This window comes from Equus przewalskii, chromosome 10 (genome assembly GCF_037783145.1).
Source record: "Equus przewalskii isolate Varuska chromosome 10, EquPr2, whole genome shotgun sequence".
In the NCBI taxonomy this organism is placed as follows: Eukaryota; Metazoa; Chordata; class Mammalia; order Perissodactyla; family Equidae; genus Equus; species Equus przewalskii.
Window position 1 is genome coordinate 37812458 of NC_091840.1, and position 15199 is coordinate 37827656.

General features: G+C 54.1%; 2 protein-coding genes across 4 annotated transcripts in view; one reads left to right on the forward strand and one right to left on the reverse strand.

The window, feature by feature from the left end:
* The window catches only part of UNC45B (unc-45 myosin chaperone B), a 29115-nt gene extending 25124 nt beyond the window's left edge, over nt 1-3991 (reverse strand). The window contains exons 1-4 of one of the 2 annotated variants that reach the window (XM_070560842.1): nt 3496-3991; nt 2370-2537; nt 1770-1806; nt 499-674 (exon numbers count right to left, since the gene is read on the reverse strand). In XM_070560842.1, coding sequence (XP_070416943.1) covers nt 499-674; nt 1770-1806; nt 2370-2537 — 381 coding nt within the window. In that variant the 5' untranslated portion in view covers nt 3496-3991. Of the gene's footprint in view, nt 1-498; nt 675-1769; nt 1807-2369; nt 2538-2903; nt 3263-3495 lie in introns of those variants that run through there. The other variant, XM_008533138.2, reaches the window with a different exon arrangement.
* Nucleotides 3992-6287: 2296 nt separating this feature from the next.
* NLE1 (notchless homolog 1) lies at nt 6288-14416 on the forward strand. Of its 2 annotated transcripts, none has more exons than XM_070560843.1 (13): nt 6288-6428; nt 6558-6701; nt 7663-7880; nt 8471-8550; nt 9370-9446; nt 9610-9707; nt 10051-10243; nt 10757-10892; nt 11055-11101; nt 11823-12025; nt 13094-13253; nt 13349-13419; nt 14076-14416. In XM_070560843.1, the coding sequence occupies exons 1-13, from the start codon at nt 6414-6416 to the stop codon at nt 14086-14088; spliced, it is 1455 nt and encodes a 484-aa protein (XP_070416944.1). In that variant the 5' UTR covers nt 6288-6413; the 3' UTR covers nt 14089-14416. The 2 variants fall into 2 exon arrangements, with proteins under 2 accessions (XP_070416944.1, XP_070416945.1); XM_070560844.1 differs by having other exon boundaries at nt 6402-6428; nt 10051-10127.
* The last annotated feature ends 783 nt before the right edge of the window (nt 14417-15199 follow it).

The window sequence follows — 15199 nt, forward strand, 5'->3', positions numbered from 1 at the left end:
GGGCTGCCCCAGCACACAGGAGTCATTGAGTCTTGGGGCAAGGAGCTGAGTGATCAGTTACCCTCCTGCTCTTACAGAGGAGAAACTGACACCCTAAGGGGCCCCTCAGGAAATTCGTACTTAAGTCAGGACTATTCCTACTGGTTCCTGACTCTCTATCTTCCAGCAATATCCTCCCCCCAATTCAGGTATCTCATGCTGCCTCTGTCCTCCTAGGAGAGAAGATCATGTTGCAGACATATTCGGTTACAATTTTTTTTAAAGCCTCCATCTGGAATTTAAAAGACCCATGTTCTGTCTGGCTTGCCCCCTCAAACGAGCATCACAGCATCTCTGATCACTCACAGATGAATGCAGGCTGTTCCATGGCACCTGCCTGTGCTGTGAGCTTGCCCCCTCTAAGGGTGTGGAGGTAGGGCTAGCCCTGCCCTGATGTCCTGCTTCCCTAACTTGTCCCTACTAGGAATAGGGGGAGGTGGGAAGGGGTGTCCAGCTCACCTTCTCCTGGATGCTGGTGTTCAGCCTCCTCAGCGTCTCCTGGAAGTTCTGGTTCCGTGGCTCGAGAGTGGCACAGCGCTGCACATCCTTGAAGGCCTGGTCCAGCTTCCCCAGGTGCTCCAGCGCCTGGCATCGCCGATACAGTGCCTTGATGTCCGAGGAGTTGATGTCGATGGCTAGTGAGGGAAACAGAAAGGGCCTCAGGGGGCTGGGCTGCACCTTCCTCCCTCTAGGCCCCCAACTCCAGGGCCTCTGCATCTTCCTTGGAAATTATCCACCCATGTGGACCATCTGGCCCAAGCCTCCCCTCTGTTCAGGAGGCAGTAAGAGTCAGTCTCAAGGTTGGAAGGGAGCTCAAGGGCCATCTCGTCCAACTCCTGATGCTTCAGTCTCCGCTACATGATGATCCCAACCAAGTGTTCATCCGACTGGTGCTTACATACCTCCAACAGTGGGGAGCTCCCTTCTCAAGGCAGCCAGGCAGCTCTGTCAGAAAGCCCTTCCCTCTTCCTACGTGAAACATATCTCCTTGTAACTTTGTCCTTTTATCCTAAGTCCAGCCCTGGAACCCTGGAGATGAAACTCAATCCTTCTTCCTTGTGACAGCCTTTTAGGTGTTTGCAGGCAGCTCTCTGACCCACCTTGGGTTGCCTTCTCTCAGTTAAATATTGCCACTTCCCTCAACTGCTCTTCACAGCATGTGTTTCCAGTCCCTCTGCAGCTTGTTCCCTCCCTTCTGAACTTACTCTAGACTACCTGTTTCTCCTAAAACGATGGTAACCAGATCGAACCCCAACACACACCTGCAGCCAAGAGAAGTCAGCCCATTTTGATCAGACACTGAAGCCAGTGTTGACTTACGCGGGCGTTTTTTAATGTTTATTTCTCCTAGTGTCTGTGGCACAGGCTAGCGCCTCCCTCTTGCCCTTGGAAGCAGACTGAGCCGATGCACCTGGATCTGAGGAGCCCCAGAATGAGCATATCCTAACTTATAACAAAGGGGGATGTCGTTACCATGACAAAAGGATTTCCAAAAACATCCTCTCAGGAAAAGAAGCTGCCCCAACATATTTAACGTGTAACTCGATTTGCAAAATGTGACTTGGGGATGGCTTTTCTGGAGCTCTCCTCTCACAGGAGGGTGGTCCATCTGAAGCCCCACCTACATGCCTAAGATGGCGCTTCCAGGATCTGAAATGACGGCCAGGGCCCAGAGCCTCTCAGACAAAACAGGGACTGGGGAGGGGCAGCTGGGGGCTGGAGGCACTCACCTCTTGAGGCATCTGAAGCCGCCTGAACATAGTTTTCCTGAGAAATGGGGAAGGAGAAGGAAACTCAGTTAACGGGGCCCAGTGGAGACACAGCCAGAGAGAGTCCCTCAGTGAGGGGAGCGGGCTCGCTGGGAGCTGCCAGCTGTCAGAGGCCCAGGGAGCGCCCCCAGTTGGGCATGGAAAAGTAGACGCGCCTTGGCATTTTGGGGGTTAAATCCGGGCCCTACTATTTAACTACCTGGGAGATCTTGGGCAAGTTACTGAGCCCTCTGGGCCTTGAGTTTCCTATGTGCAATGTGGGCCTGACACAGCAGCCGCCTCACAGGGCTGTTATTAAAAGGCCACAAAATACATCTGAAAAGCCCCAGGCATCAGGCTGGTTCGCATTACTGTGATTCCTGTCTGGAGGAATTTCTGTCTCCCAGAGCAGAGGGTCGGGCGGTGGGTCCAGGAAAGCAGTGGGAAGCGCCCTTCTCCCACCTGAGGGGTCCAGGGGAGAGGGCTGGGACGATGGAAGATGCCCATCAGGACAAGGGGGCTGCCTCCGCGCCCTGCATCCCAGCCCCGGCCCTCAGCCTCCCGCCCTGCCCCGCCTCAGACCGTTTTCAGGCCACAGGCCGCCCGGTTCCGATATAGCGTGGCCAGCAGGGCCTTGTCCTTGGTCAGCTTCAGGGCCTGGCTGTAGCTCTTTGTCGCGGCCTTGTAGTCCTGGAGCTGGAAATGCCGGTTCCCTTCCTCCTTCAGCTGTGCTGCTTCTCCCTCGGCCATCTGCCGGGACAGGAGCAGCTCTGGCCAGGCCCTCACTCCAGACCCAGAGCTGGGCTCTGGCCTGCCATCTGGAGTGCCAGGGTCCCCCCCGAACCAGGATGGAAGGTGAGGATTCTGCCTGGAAGGGACCCACCCCAGCACCTTCAACTTGATTACCCAGCAGGACATTATGGCATTTGCTCAGAGAACAGCACAGTGGAGACAGGGCTCAGAGTCCCTGTGCCTCGTTCTCCCTCCCTCCCAGCTGGGCAGGTGAAGCCACCAAGCCAAAGGCCTGAGCTCTCATTATACGAGTCTTAAAACTTCTTCTCAGTCCCCCCCTCCCTCCCCAGTCCAGGAACACTCCAGGTGGGTTCACTTTCTCACCAGGACAATGCTCTTGGTCTGTCCTCCTGTGACGCCGCCCCTCTGAGCTCCCGTGTGAACCCCCAGCCAGCCGGCCTCGGTCTGCCCCTCCCAGCCCCCACCCAAGAGACTTTGTCACCCCTGCCAGTGGCTCCAGACCATATTTGGCCATAGGGGCAGGTGCCCCTGGAGTCTGTCACTGATACTCAGGGCCCTCCCTCTCCCCAGACTGGACAGTCATTACCACGTGGAGGTGCTGACTAAACTCTGCAGTCAGGGGGCAGTCCTGGGGGCTCAGGCACTCACACCCCAAAGAGTGAGAGATTCAGAAGGGACTGGAACCCCCCAGCAGAAGCCCCCTCCCTAGGCACAGTTATAATGCCCTTCTTCACCCCCATCCCCGATAAACAACCTCCTCCCCCTCCCCCCAACCACTGCTATTTTGGGAGCAGAGTGACAGCTGAGGGGCTGACAGACTTAGACATGCAGAGCAGCTGCCCAGGTCCAGGACCAACTGGAGACTTCCAGAAATGCCCTTCTGGAGGGAGGAGGGAAGGAAAGCTCCGTGCCCTCTTCCACTTGTCCCCAACTTTCCTACCCCTCTGGCACTCACTTGTTGAAAATGTCCTTCCTCTTCCGAAAGTCCAGTGGACCTGCTAACTGTTTAGTGCAGGTGGGTTCTTTGTTTCGACCTTCCTGTCTTCTGTTCCTCCCCATCTGTGTGGAGTGGATATCTTCAGCCCACCTCTCCCATCAGACTGGGAGCTCCCTGGGATGGGCTCTGGATATCCCACCCCAGACTGGAGTCTTCTCCTGGGGTCAGCCGGGGAATTCCCTGAGACCAAGGCCTGCACCCCCATCCGACTGGGAGCTCTCCTGGGACAAGCTGAGTCTCCTGCGTCAGAAAGGGGTCTTCTTGGGACAAGAACTATGTAGCCACCACCAGAGAGGGTCTCCCCTGGGCCAGGAATTGTTTCTCTCCATTCAACTGGGGGTTCCTGAGGCAAATTTATGAGGTTGTCCCTACTTGGACTGAGAGCTCGCCTGCTGTTCAGTGTCACCAAGCCTGGGCTGTGAGCTGCCCCTGGAGGGCAAGGACAGCATCTCATGACTTTGACTTCCCCTGGCACAGAGCCTGGCAGAGTCACTGCCCAATGCATGTTTCCTGAGCAAGTGGATGGATGAACAAAAGATGTCTTCGTGCCGATGCGTTGCTTCACTTCCCCCTCCCCCCCACATATATCTTCCAACTTACCTGTCTGGGGCTGAAAAAGACACTGAAGAAAAAGCATAGGTGGGTCACCCACACTAGATTCTGCTCCTAGCTCTATGACCTTGGACACACAGCTATGTGAGCTTGGACAAGTCCTACTGCCCTGCTGGACACAAGGCCCAGCCCTGATGCATGTTTGTCTGCTGTATGTTTGTTGATTGAATAAATAAATGATTGAATGGATAGATAAATTCCCTGCCCTCATGATGTCCCTAACCCTGGGCCCCTTTGTGGGGCAAGCTTTCTGGAACCATGAGGTAATATGATAAAAGATCCTGCCATTGGCAGAGAACTGCAGTTCTGTGACTTAGATCGAAGGGATCCTAGATTCAAATCCTGAATCAGTAATTTACTCCACAAGCATTTCTGAAGCAGTTACTATGTCCCAGGAACTGTGAATGATAATGGAAGCCGAGAACACTCATGAGGGCAAGGATTTGCATCTCTTTTGTTCATTGACCTGTTCCACGTGCCTATAACAGTGTGTGGTACATAGCAGGTGCTCAAAAATATTTATTGAATGAAAGGATGAAATAATTCTGTGGATCTGAGATTTTAAATATGAGGAATATCAGGATGTCCTGAAAACATAAAATAGGGAAACATGACATTTTTTCAGAGAAAGTTTCCCTGAGTCAATGATTAAAGGAATTAATATGAGTAGAGCTCCAAGAACAATGCCAGGTGGAGGGGAGGAGCTCAATACATTCGTTGAATGAAAGATTGAATATTGAAGGCAAGCCCTGAAGAATGAGAGACTGTTCCTGTGTTAGCCTGCTCCAGCTGCCATCACAAAATACCACAGGTTGGGGGGCTTAAACAACAGAAACTTATTTTCTCCCAATTCCGGAGGCTAAAAGTCTAAGATCAAGGACACCAGGGTTGGTTTCGGGTGAGACTTCTCTTCCTGGCTTGTGGGCAGCCACCTTCTCGCTGTTTCTTCACATGGCCTCTTCTCTGTGTGAGCACAAAGAGAGAGTGAGCTCCGGCGTCTCTTCCTCTTCTTATAAGGACACCAGTTCTATGGGATTAGGGCCCTACCCGATGACCTCACTTGACCTTGATTACCTCCTTATAGGCCCTATCTCCACACAGAGACACAGTCGGGGTTAGGACTTCAACATATGAATTTAAGGGGACACAAGTCAGTCCATCACAGTTCCAGACACAGAAAACTTCACGTGCAAAGGCACTGATACAGGAAGGCTCACGCCTTGGAAGAACGAAGAAAAAGCCAGCAGGATTTGATCTTAAAGAGAAAGGAGTGGCTGGAGAGGTAAGTAAGGCTGAGAGGACCATTATAAGGAGTTTGATTCTTTCCTGCACATAATGGACCCCCCCTAGGGTTTCAGGTTGGAGAGTCACAGACCATATTTTTGGTTTGAAAACATTGCCCTGGTTGCAGCGTGGGGAATGCATGGCAAGAGTGGAAACAAAGAGGCAAGTGAAGAGGCTGCTGTAGGGAACCATGGCGACACAGGCCAGGGTGTGGCAGTGGAGAGAGAGAAGAGATTCAGTCCTAACAAGGCAAGATTGACAGAGCTTGAGACTGCCCGGATGTGAGCGGCTGGGGAGAGGAGAGCTGCCGTAGAAGATCCCAGGTTTCTGCTGAGAGAGCTTGCGAGGGTCGGTCTCTGCTTCAGTCCCTCATCTGTAACACGGGGAGAAGAGGGCTGTGGTGAGGATGAAATGAGTTATATGTGTAAAGCACTTAGAACAATGCGTGCCACATCGCTGTCATCATCATCATTATTACTGTTATTGCTTTACAGTGTCGAAAACTGTAGATGTTTTTTGCTCTCTACTCATCAGGTATTATGAATTGATTTGATCCATTTAAAAAATAACAACAATTTCTGCCCTCAACCCAATCTCTGACTTCTTAAGCCACCCCCTGTAGGGCGCTGCTGCCACGAGCCCAGCCTATTCAGTCCTCTGGCATTTCCTGTCTGTGATCTAGGGGAAAATCAATTCAACGCTCGGAGCCTCGATTTCCCGACGTATAAAGTGGGGCAAGCATCCCTGTTCTAAAGAGAGGAAAGGCTGTTCGTATTCTGCGAGGCACTGAATGCGGCGGCGGCTGCCTGTCCAGGGGAGGCTGTGGAGGCGGGTACCACTGCCCAAGCCGGAGGCCAGGCGCGGCGTGACACTTCCTCTCCGCAACACCAGAGGGCGATGTCGCGGGCGGCGAGCACCTCCCGAGCACGGGGGCGACGCTCCGTCCCGCTGGAGTCTTTCTCCTCCACGTGGGGCGCAGGATGGCGGCGGTGGCGGTGGGTGTGCTTAAGTGCGGGCGGGCGCGGCGGGGCGCTCGGGCCGGGGTCCCTGAGGCCGGCGGGCGGGGGAGACGGGCCCTCCCGTCCCGGCGGCGTGGCTGACCCCCGCCGCGCTTGTGGGCGCAGGACGAGGCGGCGGCGCGCGACGTGCAGCGGCTGCTAGTGCAGTTCCAGGATGAGGGCGGACAGCTGCTGGGCTCCCCGTTCGACGTGCCCGTGGACATCACTCCGGACAAGCTGCAGCTCGTGTGCAACGCGCTGCTGGCCCAGGTGAGCGGCGGGCGCACAGGGGGTCAGGAGGCCGAAGGTCTGCGTTCGGGGGCCCCAGATACTCACCGTCAGTGGGTGATACATTCTCGCGCGCGTCCGTGGCAATGCCACCCACCTCGGGGCGGGGGACGGGGGGGTGATCAGAAGATGTAATCAATGTGAGAGCGGTTTACACGCCGACCATCGGGGCCCCCACTGCCGAGAGAGCCCGCACTGGGTGCGTTGTCCGGTTGATTTCTCGCTACAGCCCCTCCTTAATATCCCCGTTTTACAGTGTGGCCCGGAAGCATTAAATTATTTGCGCGATGGTACGCCGTAGATGGCTGATTTGGAAGTGGAACCCAAATGTGTCAGACTCAAAACCCATGCTCTTAACTTCTAAGACACTGTTTTCAGAGTGCTGCCCTCTCTTGAGGTGGGAGGTGCTTAAAAATGCAGTACCTGGACCCCACCCCAGACCCACTACGCCAGACTGGGGGTGAAACAGAGTCTGCATTTCCAAACAGCTTTGAGGATACTTCTTAGACACGATACAGCATGGAGTGGTGGTTTAGAAAATGCTGCATAATGCTATATACTAACCCTAATCCGGGGCTTCAGTGTTCTTTTTGAAGAACACTAAAGAAGGTGAATTCGTCATTAGCAGTAGGATGTTGGGCTCATTACTTAGTTGCTCTGAGCCTCAGTTTTTTCATCTGTCAGTGGGACTATTAATGCCTGCCTCCTGGGGTTGTTGTGAGATGCAGATAAAGGATTGTAAAGAGCTATGTAAGCATCCTACAGTTGTTCTTCAAGGATTAAAAAGGTCTCGCTCAGTGGAGAATGATGGGGGTGTCCCAAGTAGGGTAGCTGAAAAGAAGGAAGCCTCACTTCCTCACGGCTCAGGTGGCCCTCCCTCCCTGGCGGAGGTGGCCCCTGCCATCCTCTGATGGGGAAGTTGCCCTGTGCCATTGCCCTACAGGAGGATCCCCTGCCTCTGGCTTTCTATGTCCATGATGCTGAGATCGTCTCCTCATTGGGGAAGACGCTGGAGTCACAGGCGGTGGAGACAGAGAAGGTCCTCGACATCATCTACCAGCCACAGGCTATCTTCAGGGTCCGCGCTGTGACCCGCTGCACCAGCTCCTTGGAGGGTCACAGCGAGGCGGTCATTTCTGTGGCCTTCAGCCCCACAGGAAAGTAAGGACAGCTGCAGACCTGTGGAGGGGAGTGTGGGGGTGCAGCCTCTGGCTGCGGTGAGGGGGAACCCCCAAGTTTGGATCACTGGGGCCTCAGGCTGCCTACTGTAGACCCAAGCTCTTGGCTCAGGTTGCAAGTAAGGGACTTCTGCAGCAGGGCTTGGTCCCCAAAGGCAGAGGACACCTGCCTCAGAAGACCCCTTCCTGGACTTGATCTCGGGACATCTGAGCTGCAGGCTCAGCTCTGCCTCTTCCTAGCTGCGTGACCTGAGCAAGTCACTTAACCTTTCTGAGTTAATTCTTCATCTGTGAAACTGGGTTTATTAGCTTCTCACAATCTTATGAGGATAATGAGAAGCTTCAAATCTGCTTGTAGCTGTAGCCCTTCCTTTTAGGAAGAGAAGAGTAATGGCCTCCTGGGGCCTTTTCCTAGATGGCATCACTGTTATGTTTATCATTCTCAAGGGAGGAAAAAAAGTCCAGTCTCAGATGACGATGGAATAGGCAGCAGGATGCACATGTGCAGTGTCTCCGGGTGGGCCCCTCCCCCCACCCCACTGCAGAGGTCAGGCAGCCTCTCTACTTTTCCAGGTACCTGGCCAGTGGCTCTGGAGACGCCACTGTGCGCTTCTGGGATCTCAGCACCGAGACACCGCATTTCACATGCCAGGGTCAGTATGCGGTTAGTCATTTAGGGGAGTCTTAACACAATGAGGGGCGGGTGATTCCCTCAGCTCTTTAGCTCCTCCAGGAGGCCCAGAGCAGATTCCAGTCCCTTCACATCCAGTTAACGGTTGTCTGTTCCCAGGTAGAGACCATACGCTTGAGCCCAGCCAGCCGCTTACAAGCAGAGACTTGACCAGAGAGTCAGCGTGGGGTTTGGGGGTGCTGACTGGCTGGTAGCAAGGTGAACCTGGCTTAAATCCACCTTCTGCCACAGCAGTTCTCAAACTTGAGTGTGCATCTGAATCACCTGGGTGCTTGTTAAAACAGATTGCTAGGTCCCACCCCCAGAGTTTTTGTTTTGTTAGGTCTTGGGAGGGGCCTGAGAATTTGCATTTCAAGTCCCCAGGTAATGCTGATGCTGCTGGCCTGGGGACCACCCAGTAGCTGGGTTACCTTATGTGCACAGGACATACTCCCTTTCTAAACTTCAGTCTTCTCATCTGGCAAATGGGAGTGATAATTTTTGTTCTGCTTCATACCTTAGAGCTGTTGTGAGAATTACAAGGGATGGCCTATGTGAAAACAGTTTATACCACATATCACGTAAGGAATTATTAGAAAGTGGCAGTGTTGTCTCTGCAGCAAGACGCATAGCACTAGCACTTGAAGTGGGTTCTCCCTTTGCAGAGAAAGCTTCATCTCCTTTTTTTCGAGCGTTCGTTTGTTCGGCAACTAGTTGAGTTCCTGCAGTGTGCCAGGCATTGCTAGGCACTGGCAATGAGGACAGATGTGGTCCCTCCTTTCTCTCTCCTTTGCTTTATTAGGACACAGACATTGGGTCCTTAGCATATCCTGGTCCCCGGACGGCAAGAAGCTGGCCTCAGGCTGCAAGAATGGCCAGGTAGATGGTGGTCAGGGGAACTAGGCAGGGACTCTGGGGCTCCCTTCCTGGGAGATGGGTCAGAATCAGGTTCTGGGGTCTTTTGGGGATGCAGGGGTGGGGGATCTTTGGTGGGGCCATGGACAGGTTGGGGAGGGTTATTCAGTGAGCTTCTGACTTTCAGATTCTCCTGTGGGACCCAAGCACGGGGAAGCAGGTGGGCAGGACCCTTGCCGGCCACAGCAAGTGGATCACGGGCCTGAGCTGGGAGCCCCTCCACGCGTAAGTGACGCTGACAGAGCTGGGACACATGAAGAGCCAGAGGTTCAGAGCTGTCCCCCTCCCCTGCTTGATGCAGAGGAGTTTTACATGAGGGAAGGGCGAGGTGGGCAGTCTGACTGCAGTGACGGTGCAGCAGGCAGTGGGGAGGTCGTCTGTGCCTGTGTGACTGCTCGGGAGCAGGCTGCTCATCCCCGGGCCTGAGGGCCGCCTTGCAGTGCAGCTAGTTTTGGAGTGAGGAGCTGTCTGGACATTATCCGTGGTCTTTGAGCTGGGAAGGGGGAGGTGCAGTGGGAAGACAGGTGTTGCCAGTTCAGAAGTGAGGTCACATCTCTCTCCCTTCCAGGAACCCCGAGTGCCGCTACGTGGCCAGCAGCTCCAAGGATGGCAGTGTGCGGGTCTGGGACACGACTGCAGGCCGCTGTGAGCGCATCCTCACTGGGCACACGCAGTCAGTCACCTGTCTCCGGTGGGGAGGGGACGGGCTTCTCTACTCTGCCTCCCAGGACCGCACTATCAAAGTCTGGAGGGCTCACGATGTAAGAGCTGGGGGGGTTCAGAAACCAGCTGGGGAAGTCTCAGGCCAGGGGGTACGGGTACTGGAAGGAGCACAGACCAGTGTTTCCCGAATGTCTTCTGGGAGCAGGTCGGGGAGGCACTTTGGGAAGGGGGTCCTGTGGTCGGGGCTGCACTCTAGTGGAGGTTCCAGCATCCCTTAGCATGGTCAGGCTCTAGAAATCCCCACTGTAGGAAGCTTACTTAGCTTCATTGAACCTGCCGTGTTCCAGACTTATTTGACTGGAGCCCTTGTATTTGACGTATTTAACTTCCCTTCCATGAAACATACTCAGAAACATTGGTGTAGACCAGTGCCCTCATTCTACAAATGAGGAGAGACTTGAGCCCAGAGGGGTGATTGGATTAAGTTCACAGTTAGTGAGGGTCCTGATTCTGAATCTCATGCCACCCATTTTCTGGGGCTAATCTTGGGGCTGCAGGTTTCTGGGGTTGGAGAGTGGTGTGTGTGTCTGACCCGTCTCCCTCTGCCCTAGGGCGTGCTGTGCCGGACTCTGCAAGGCCACGGCCACTGGGTGAACACTATGGCACTCAGCACTGACTACGCCCTGCGCACAGGGGCCTTCGAGCCCGCGGAGGCCTCCATTAATGCCCAGGACCTTCAGGGGTCCTGTGAGTAAGCGAGGGAAGGAAGGCCGAGAGCTGCTGGGGAAGGGTCCAGGTCTCTGGCTTGTGTGAGTCAGACCTGGGCCGGGGGTGTTTGCGGTTTGTGTTGGGTTTTCTAATCCGCCTCGTTCCTCGTCTCCTTCTCTCCCCTCTGGTACCTGGACACAGTGCAGGAGTTGAAGGAGAGGGCTCTCAGCCGGTACAACCTCGTGCGGGTGAGTATGTGCCAGCCGCCAGCATCCCCAGCTCTCTACTCGTCCTCTCCTCATCCCTAAAACTCTGCAGCTACTCAGTCACTCTCCCTTCCAGCCCCAGCTCGGAACGTACCTTTTCCAGAAAGTTGTTCTTGATAATCCTAGTTTATGATCCTAAGATCTTAATGCGCTTGGGATCATTTTTTTTCATCTTGTTTATTTGCTTATCTATTTATTGCATTCCCAAAATACCTCTCTTTTTCATTTTATTTAGTTTGCTTAAGTGACACACTCACATGGCCTGAGGTTTAAAAAATATAAAAAGTTAGTGAAAAGTCTCCCATCTCCATCACATATCCATCCATTCCTTCTGGAAGCATCCTGTGCTACCAGTATCTTGTGTCTCCTTCCAGAGACTTTACATATACACATACGTGTATATATGCACACTATGCACACGTGTATATATACAGTACATATATACATGTGTATACAAACCCACATGCACAATCCCTCCCCCTTTTAACACACCAGTCTGTCACTTGCTTTTTCATGTAAGTGTATATCTTAGAAATCGTCCCGTGTGCATAAAGTTTCCTTTTGGAGAAGATAACCCATGTGAGTTAGTGGCTGACCTAGGCCTCTCTGCTGGTGTTGAGTGATCAGTGGTGTGTTTGCTGCTGTGGGTGGGCTCTCCTGTCTGAGACCATGTCCAACACAGTGTGCTTCCTGCCTCCCCTAGGGCCAGGGCCCAGAGAGGCTGGTGTCTGGCTCAGACGACTTCACCTTATTCCTGTGGTCCCCAGCAGAGGACAAGAAGCCCCTCGCACGGATGACGGGACACCAAGCCCTCATCAACCAGGTGCTCTTCTCCCCTGACTCCCGCATCGTTGCCAGCGCCTCCTTCGACAAGTCCATCAAGCTGTGGGATGGCAGGACGGGCAAGTGAGTGGGGCTGTGGGAGGGCAAGTGGGGGCCATTGTTCCTCGGAAGGAGCTTGGCTCTGCCACTTACCAGCTGTGTAGCCTTGGCAAGTGTTTGGATTTTCTGAGCCTCTGTTTCCTCTTCTGTAATGTGCAGGCCCCCTCCCTCTCAGCTTTATTACAAGAACTAATTGAAATGGTACATTTAGGACCAGCACTAAGTGAGCCCTGAAAATGTTAGTTCATTTCGCATCTAAGGAAAGAAATGGTCTTAAAGCTGGCCAAGGGCCAGGGATGCACTGGAAGTGTCATTTTATGGGACAGTTGTGTTGTGGCCCTCCTCCATGTGTGGTCCACAGACCAGAGGCATCACCTAGGAGTTTGATAGAAATGCAGCCCCTTGAGCCCCACCCCTAGACCTCATGAATCAGAATCTGCATTTCAGTAAGGTCACCATGTGAGTCTGCTCACCATTGAAGTCTGAGCAGCATAGGTGTAATGAGGCTCAGTTCCCTGGGTTAATTAGGAGAGGCAGAGGCCTGGGCAAGAGGAGGAGGAGGGAAGCCTTTGTGGGGCCAAAGGGCACCTGTATGTCCCTCACCGTGTATTTTCACACAGCGGCCTTTGAAACAGGCCTTCAGTTCCTTTTTAAAATAAGGAAACTGAGTCTCAGAGAGGCCTAATGATGTGTCCCAGGAGAAACAGCTGGTCTGTGTTGACCTGAAAGTTCCAGTGGGCTTGGCCCACTATTATTCCATGCCACCTGTCAGCAGGCGAGTGTGTGTAGGGGGTGGCAGGCAGATGGGCTAAGCAGACAGCTGCACTGGACTCTAAGGCATGTGGAGTCGTGCAGGTATGGAGGCCTGGCAAGAGGCACCCTAGAAGCAACCTATTTGGAGAAGTTTTACAAACTTGTAATAACCGGTAATGATTAAACTGATCCGGGGTGGGGGCCAGGCAGTGAGATTTTGTGAAAGTACCCAGGTAATTGTAACAGGCAGCCAAGCATGAGAACCACTGCTGTGGGCAAAGAGGACCCTTCAGACATGTCTGAAGATCTAACATCCATGATCATCTTGCCCTGGCCCAGGTACCTGGCTTCCCTGCGTGGCCACGTGGCTGCCGTGTACCAGATTGCGTGGTCAGCCGACAGCCGGCTCCTGGTCAGCGGCAGCAGTGACAGCACACTGAAGGTGTGGGATGCGAAGGCCCAGAAGCTAGCCACAGACCTGCCAGGCCATGCGGATGAGGTACGGCCAACCCTTTTGGGGGCGGGTGGAATTGAAGCCTGGCCCTCCTCCACCCGCTGTCCTCACTGCCCCACTTTCCCTCTTCTTTGGTTTAGGTGTATGCTGTCGACTGGAGTCCTGATGGCCAGAGGGTGGCAAGCGGTGGGAAGGACAAATGCCTCCGGATGTGAGTTTGGGGGAGGTCGTGGCTGGTGTGCGTGGCTCTCCTTCCCTTCATTCAGTCACTCTTTGTGACCTTCCCTTCTGGCGTAGATTTCTCTAGGTGCCCTCCAGGTGCCCAGACTGTCCTGAGGTGGTGTGTGGAGCTGGGTTCTCAGTGGGCAAGTGGGAGGGCTCTGGGAACTGCAGGGATCATGGGAGACCCTGACCTCTCAGGCCGCTCTCCATGGGCGAGTCCAGGGTCCCTCCAGCATGAGGCAGGAGTTTCTTGTTAAAGCACTGGACCTTGGAGTCCTAAGACCTAATTCAAATCCTGGTTCTGCCTTTCAGTGTGGGAGCGTTTAGTTAATCTGTCTCTTGGAGTTATCAAACCTCAGTAGACAGGAACACCAAAGATAGCAAGTGAACCTGAAGCATCGTTTACCTGTATTGTCGCCGTTTTCATCGGACAGCCATGGTGGGTGTCCCAGGGGCCAGGCCCTGGGATGAGGTCTGGCCGAGGCAGGCGGTGGGTGCCTAGCCTGAGTTTGCGTGGCTGGAGCAGAGACAGTAGCCAGACTCCTGACAGCTGAGTGTGAACCACAAGCTCTCCCCTGTAGTGGGCTCCTGGGAGTATTACACCAGCCTCCCTTTCCCCATCCTGTGCCCTTTCCTTCTCTGCAGATGGAGGAGATGAGAAATCCCACAGTTCCCTCTGCTCCCTACCTGGACTCAGCCTGCGCCATCTGCCTGCCCTGACAGAGACCAAAGGCCAGGGTGGTAACCCTGAGAACAAGTGTGGCCTGCTGTCCTTGGACAGACCCCAGTGGGGTCCCTCTCCAGAGCAGGAGGTCAAAGGTCACAGGAGGTTATCATGGAGCTCAGCCCTTGGCCGTCACTCTGTACCTTGCTGGTGCCAACAGTGGTGGCAGGAGGCCAGACAATGACTGGACCCTGCTGTTGGCCTCTGCCTGCTTTTCCACTGTCAGCTCTATTCACTGACCAAATAAATAACTTGTATTTTGTGTGTTTGGGTTATAAATCTTTGTCATAGAATCCCAGGGCTCAGCCAAGGTGCTGATAAGTCCGTTTGTCTAGCCCCTCTGCCCTGGACTTCGCTAGAAGCTTACAGACAGGAAGTTGCCATTCCTCTCTTCCCCTGCGCCTCTGAAGGCGAGGCTGGGGAGGCTGGCTGGAGCTTCTATCTTAGTGGCCAAAGGGTGATCTAAGGCTGTGCTGTCCAGTGTGGCAGGCACTAGCTACAGGTGGCTCTTCATGTTCACTAGAATTCCCTACAGGGAGAAACACAGTCCTCAGTCACACTGGCTCGGGAAGGCTCCTTGCTGTGCAGGACAACGCAGACAGGACACTTTCGTTGTCGCCTGGAGTTCTGGCCAGTGCTGCCTGAGGGGTGCTTTCCTCGGCGTCTCGCAGCGCTCTTCTAGAGGCCCTGCCACGTCCCGAGCACTGTGCTGGGCTCTTGGGGTAGAGAGGAAGGCCATGACTGTCCGGGGAGACTTCTACGGGGGTGTGCAGGGGTACCCTAAGAGCTCCAGCAGAAGTGGCTGTGTTGCAATATGGGAGGATGGTTCTCTGCCCAGGAGGACATCCTCACGCCCTAGGCCAGGATCTTGCCTTCCATGCATCCTGCCTCACTTTCCCCTGTTCACTGCTAACACAGGTCTACTCAGGTGCAATTCCAAACCACCCTTGTATGGTCTGCTTAGGGCCACAGCATTCCTGACCTCTTGTTCCTTAACTTCCACCCCCATTCATGCCTTTATGGCTTTGCATATCGATAGCTGTGG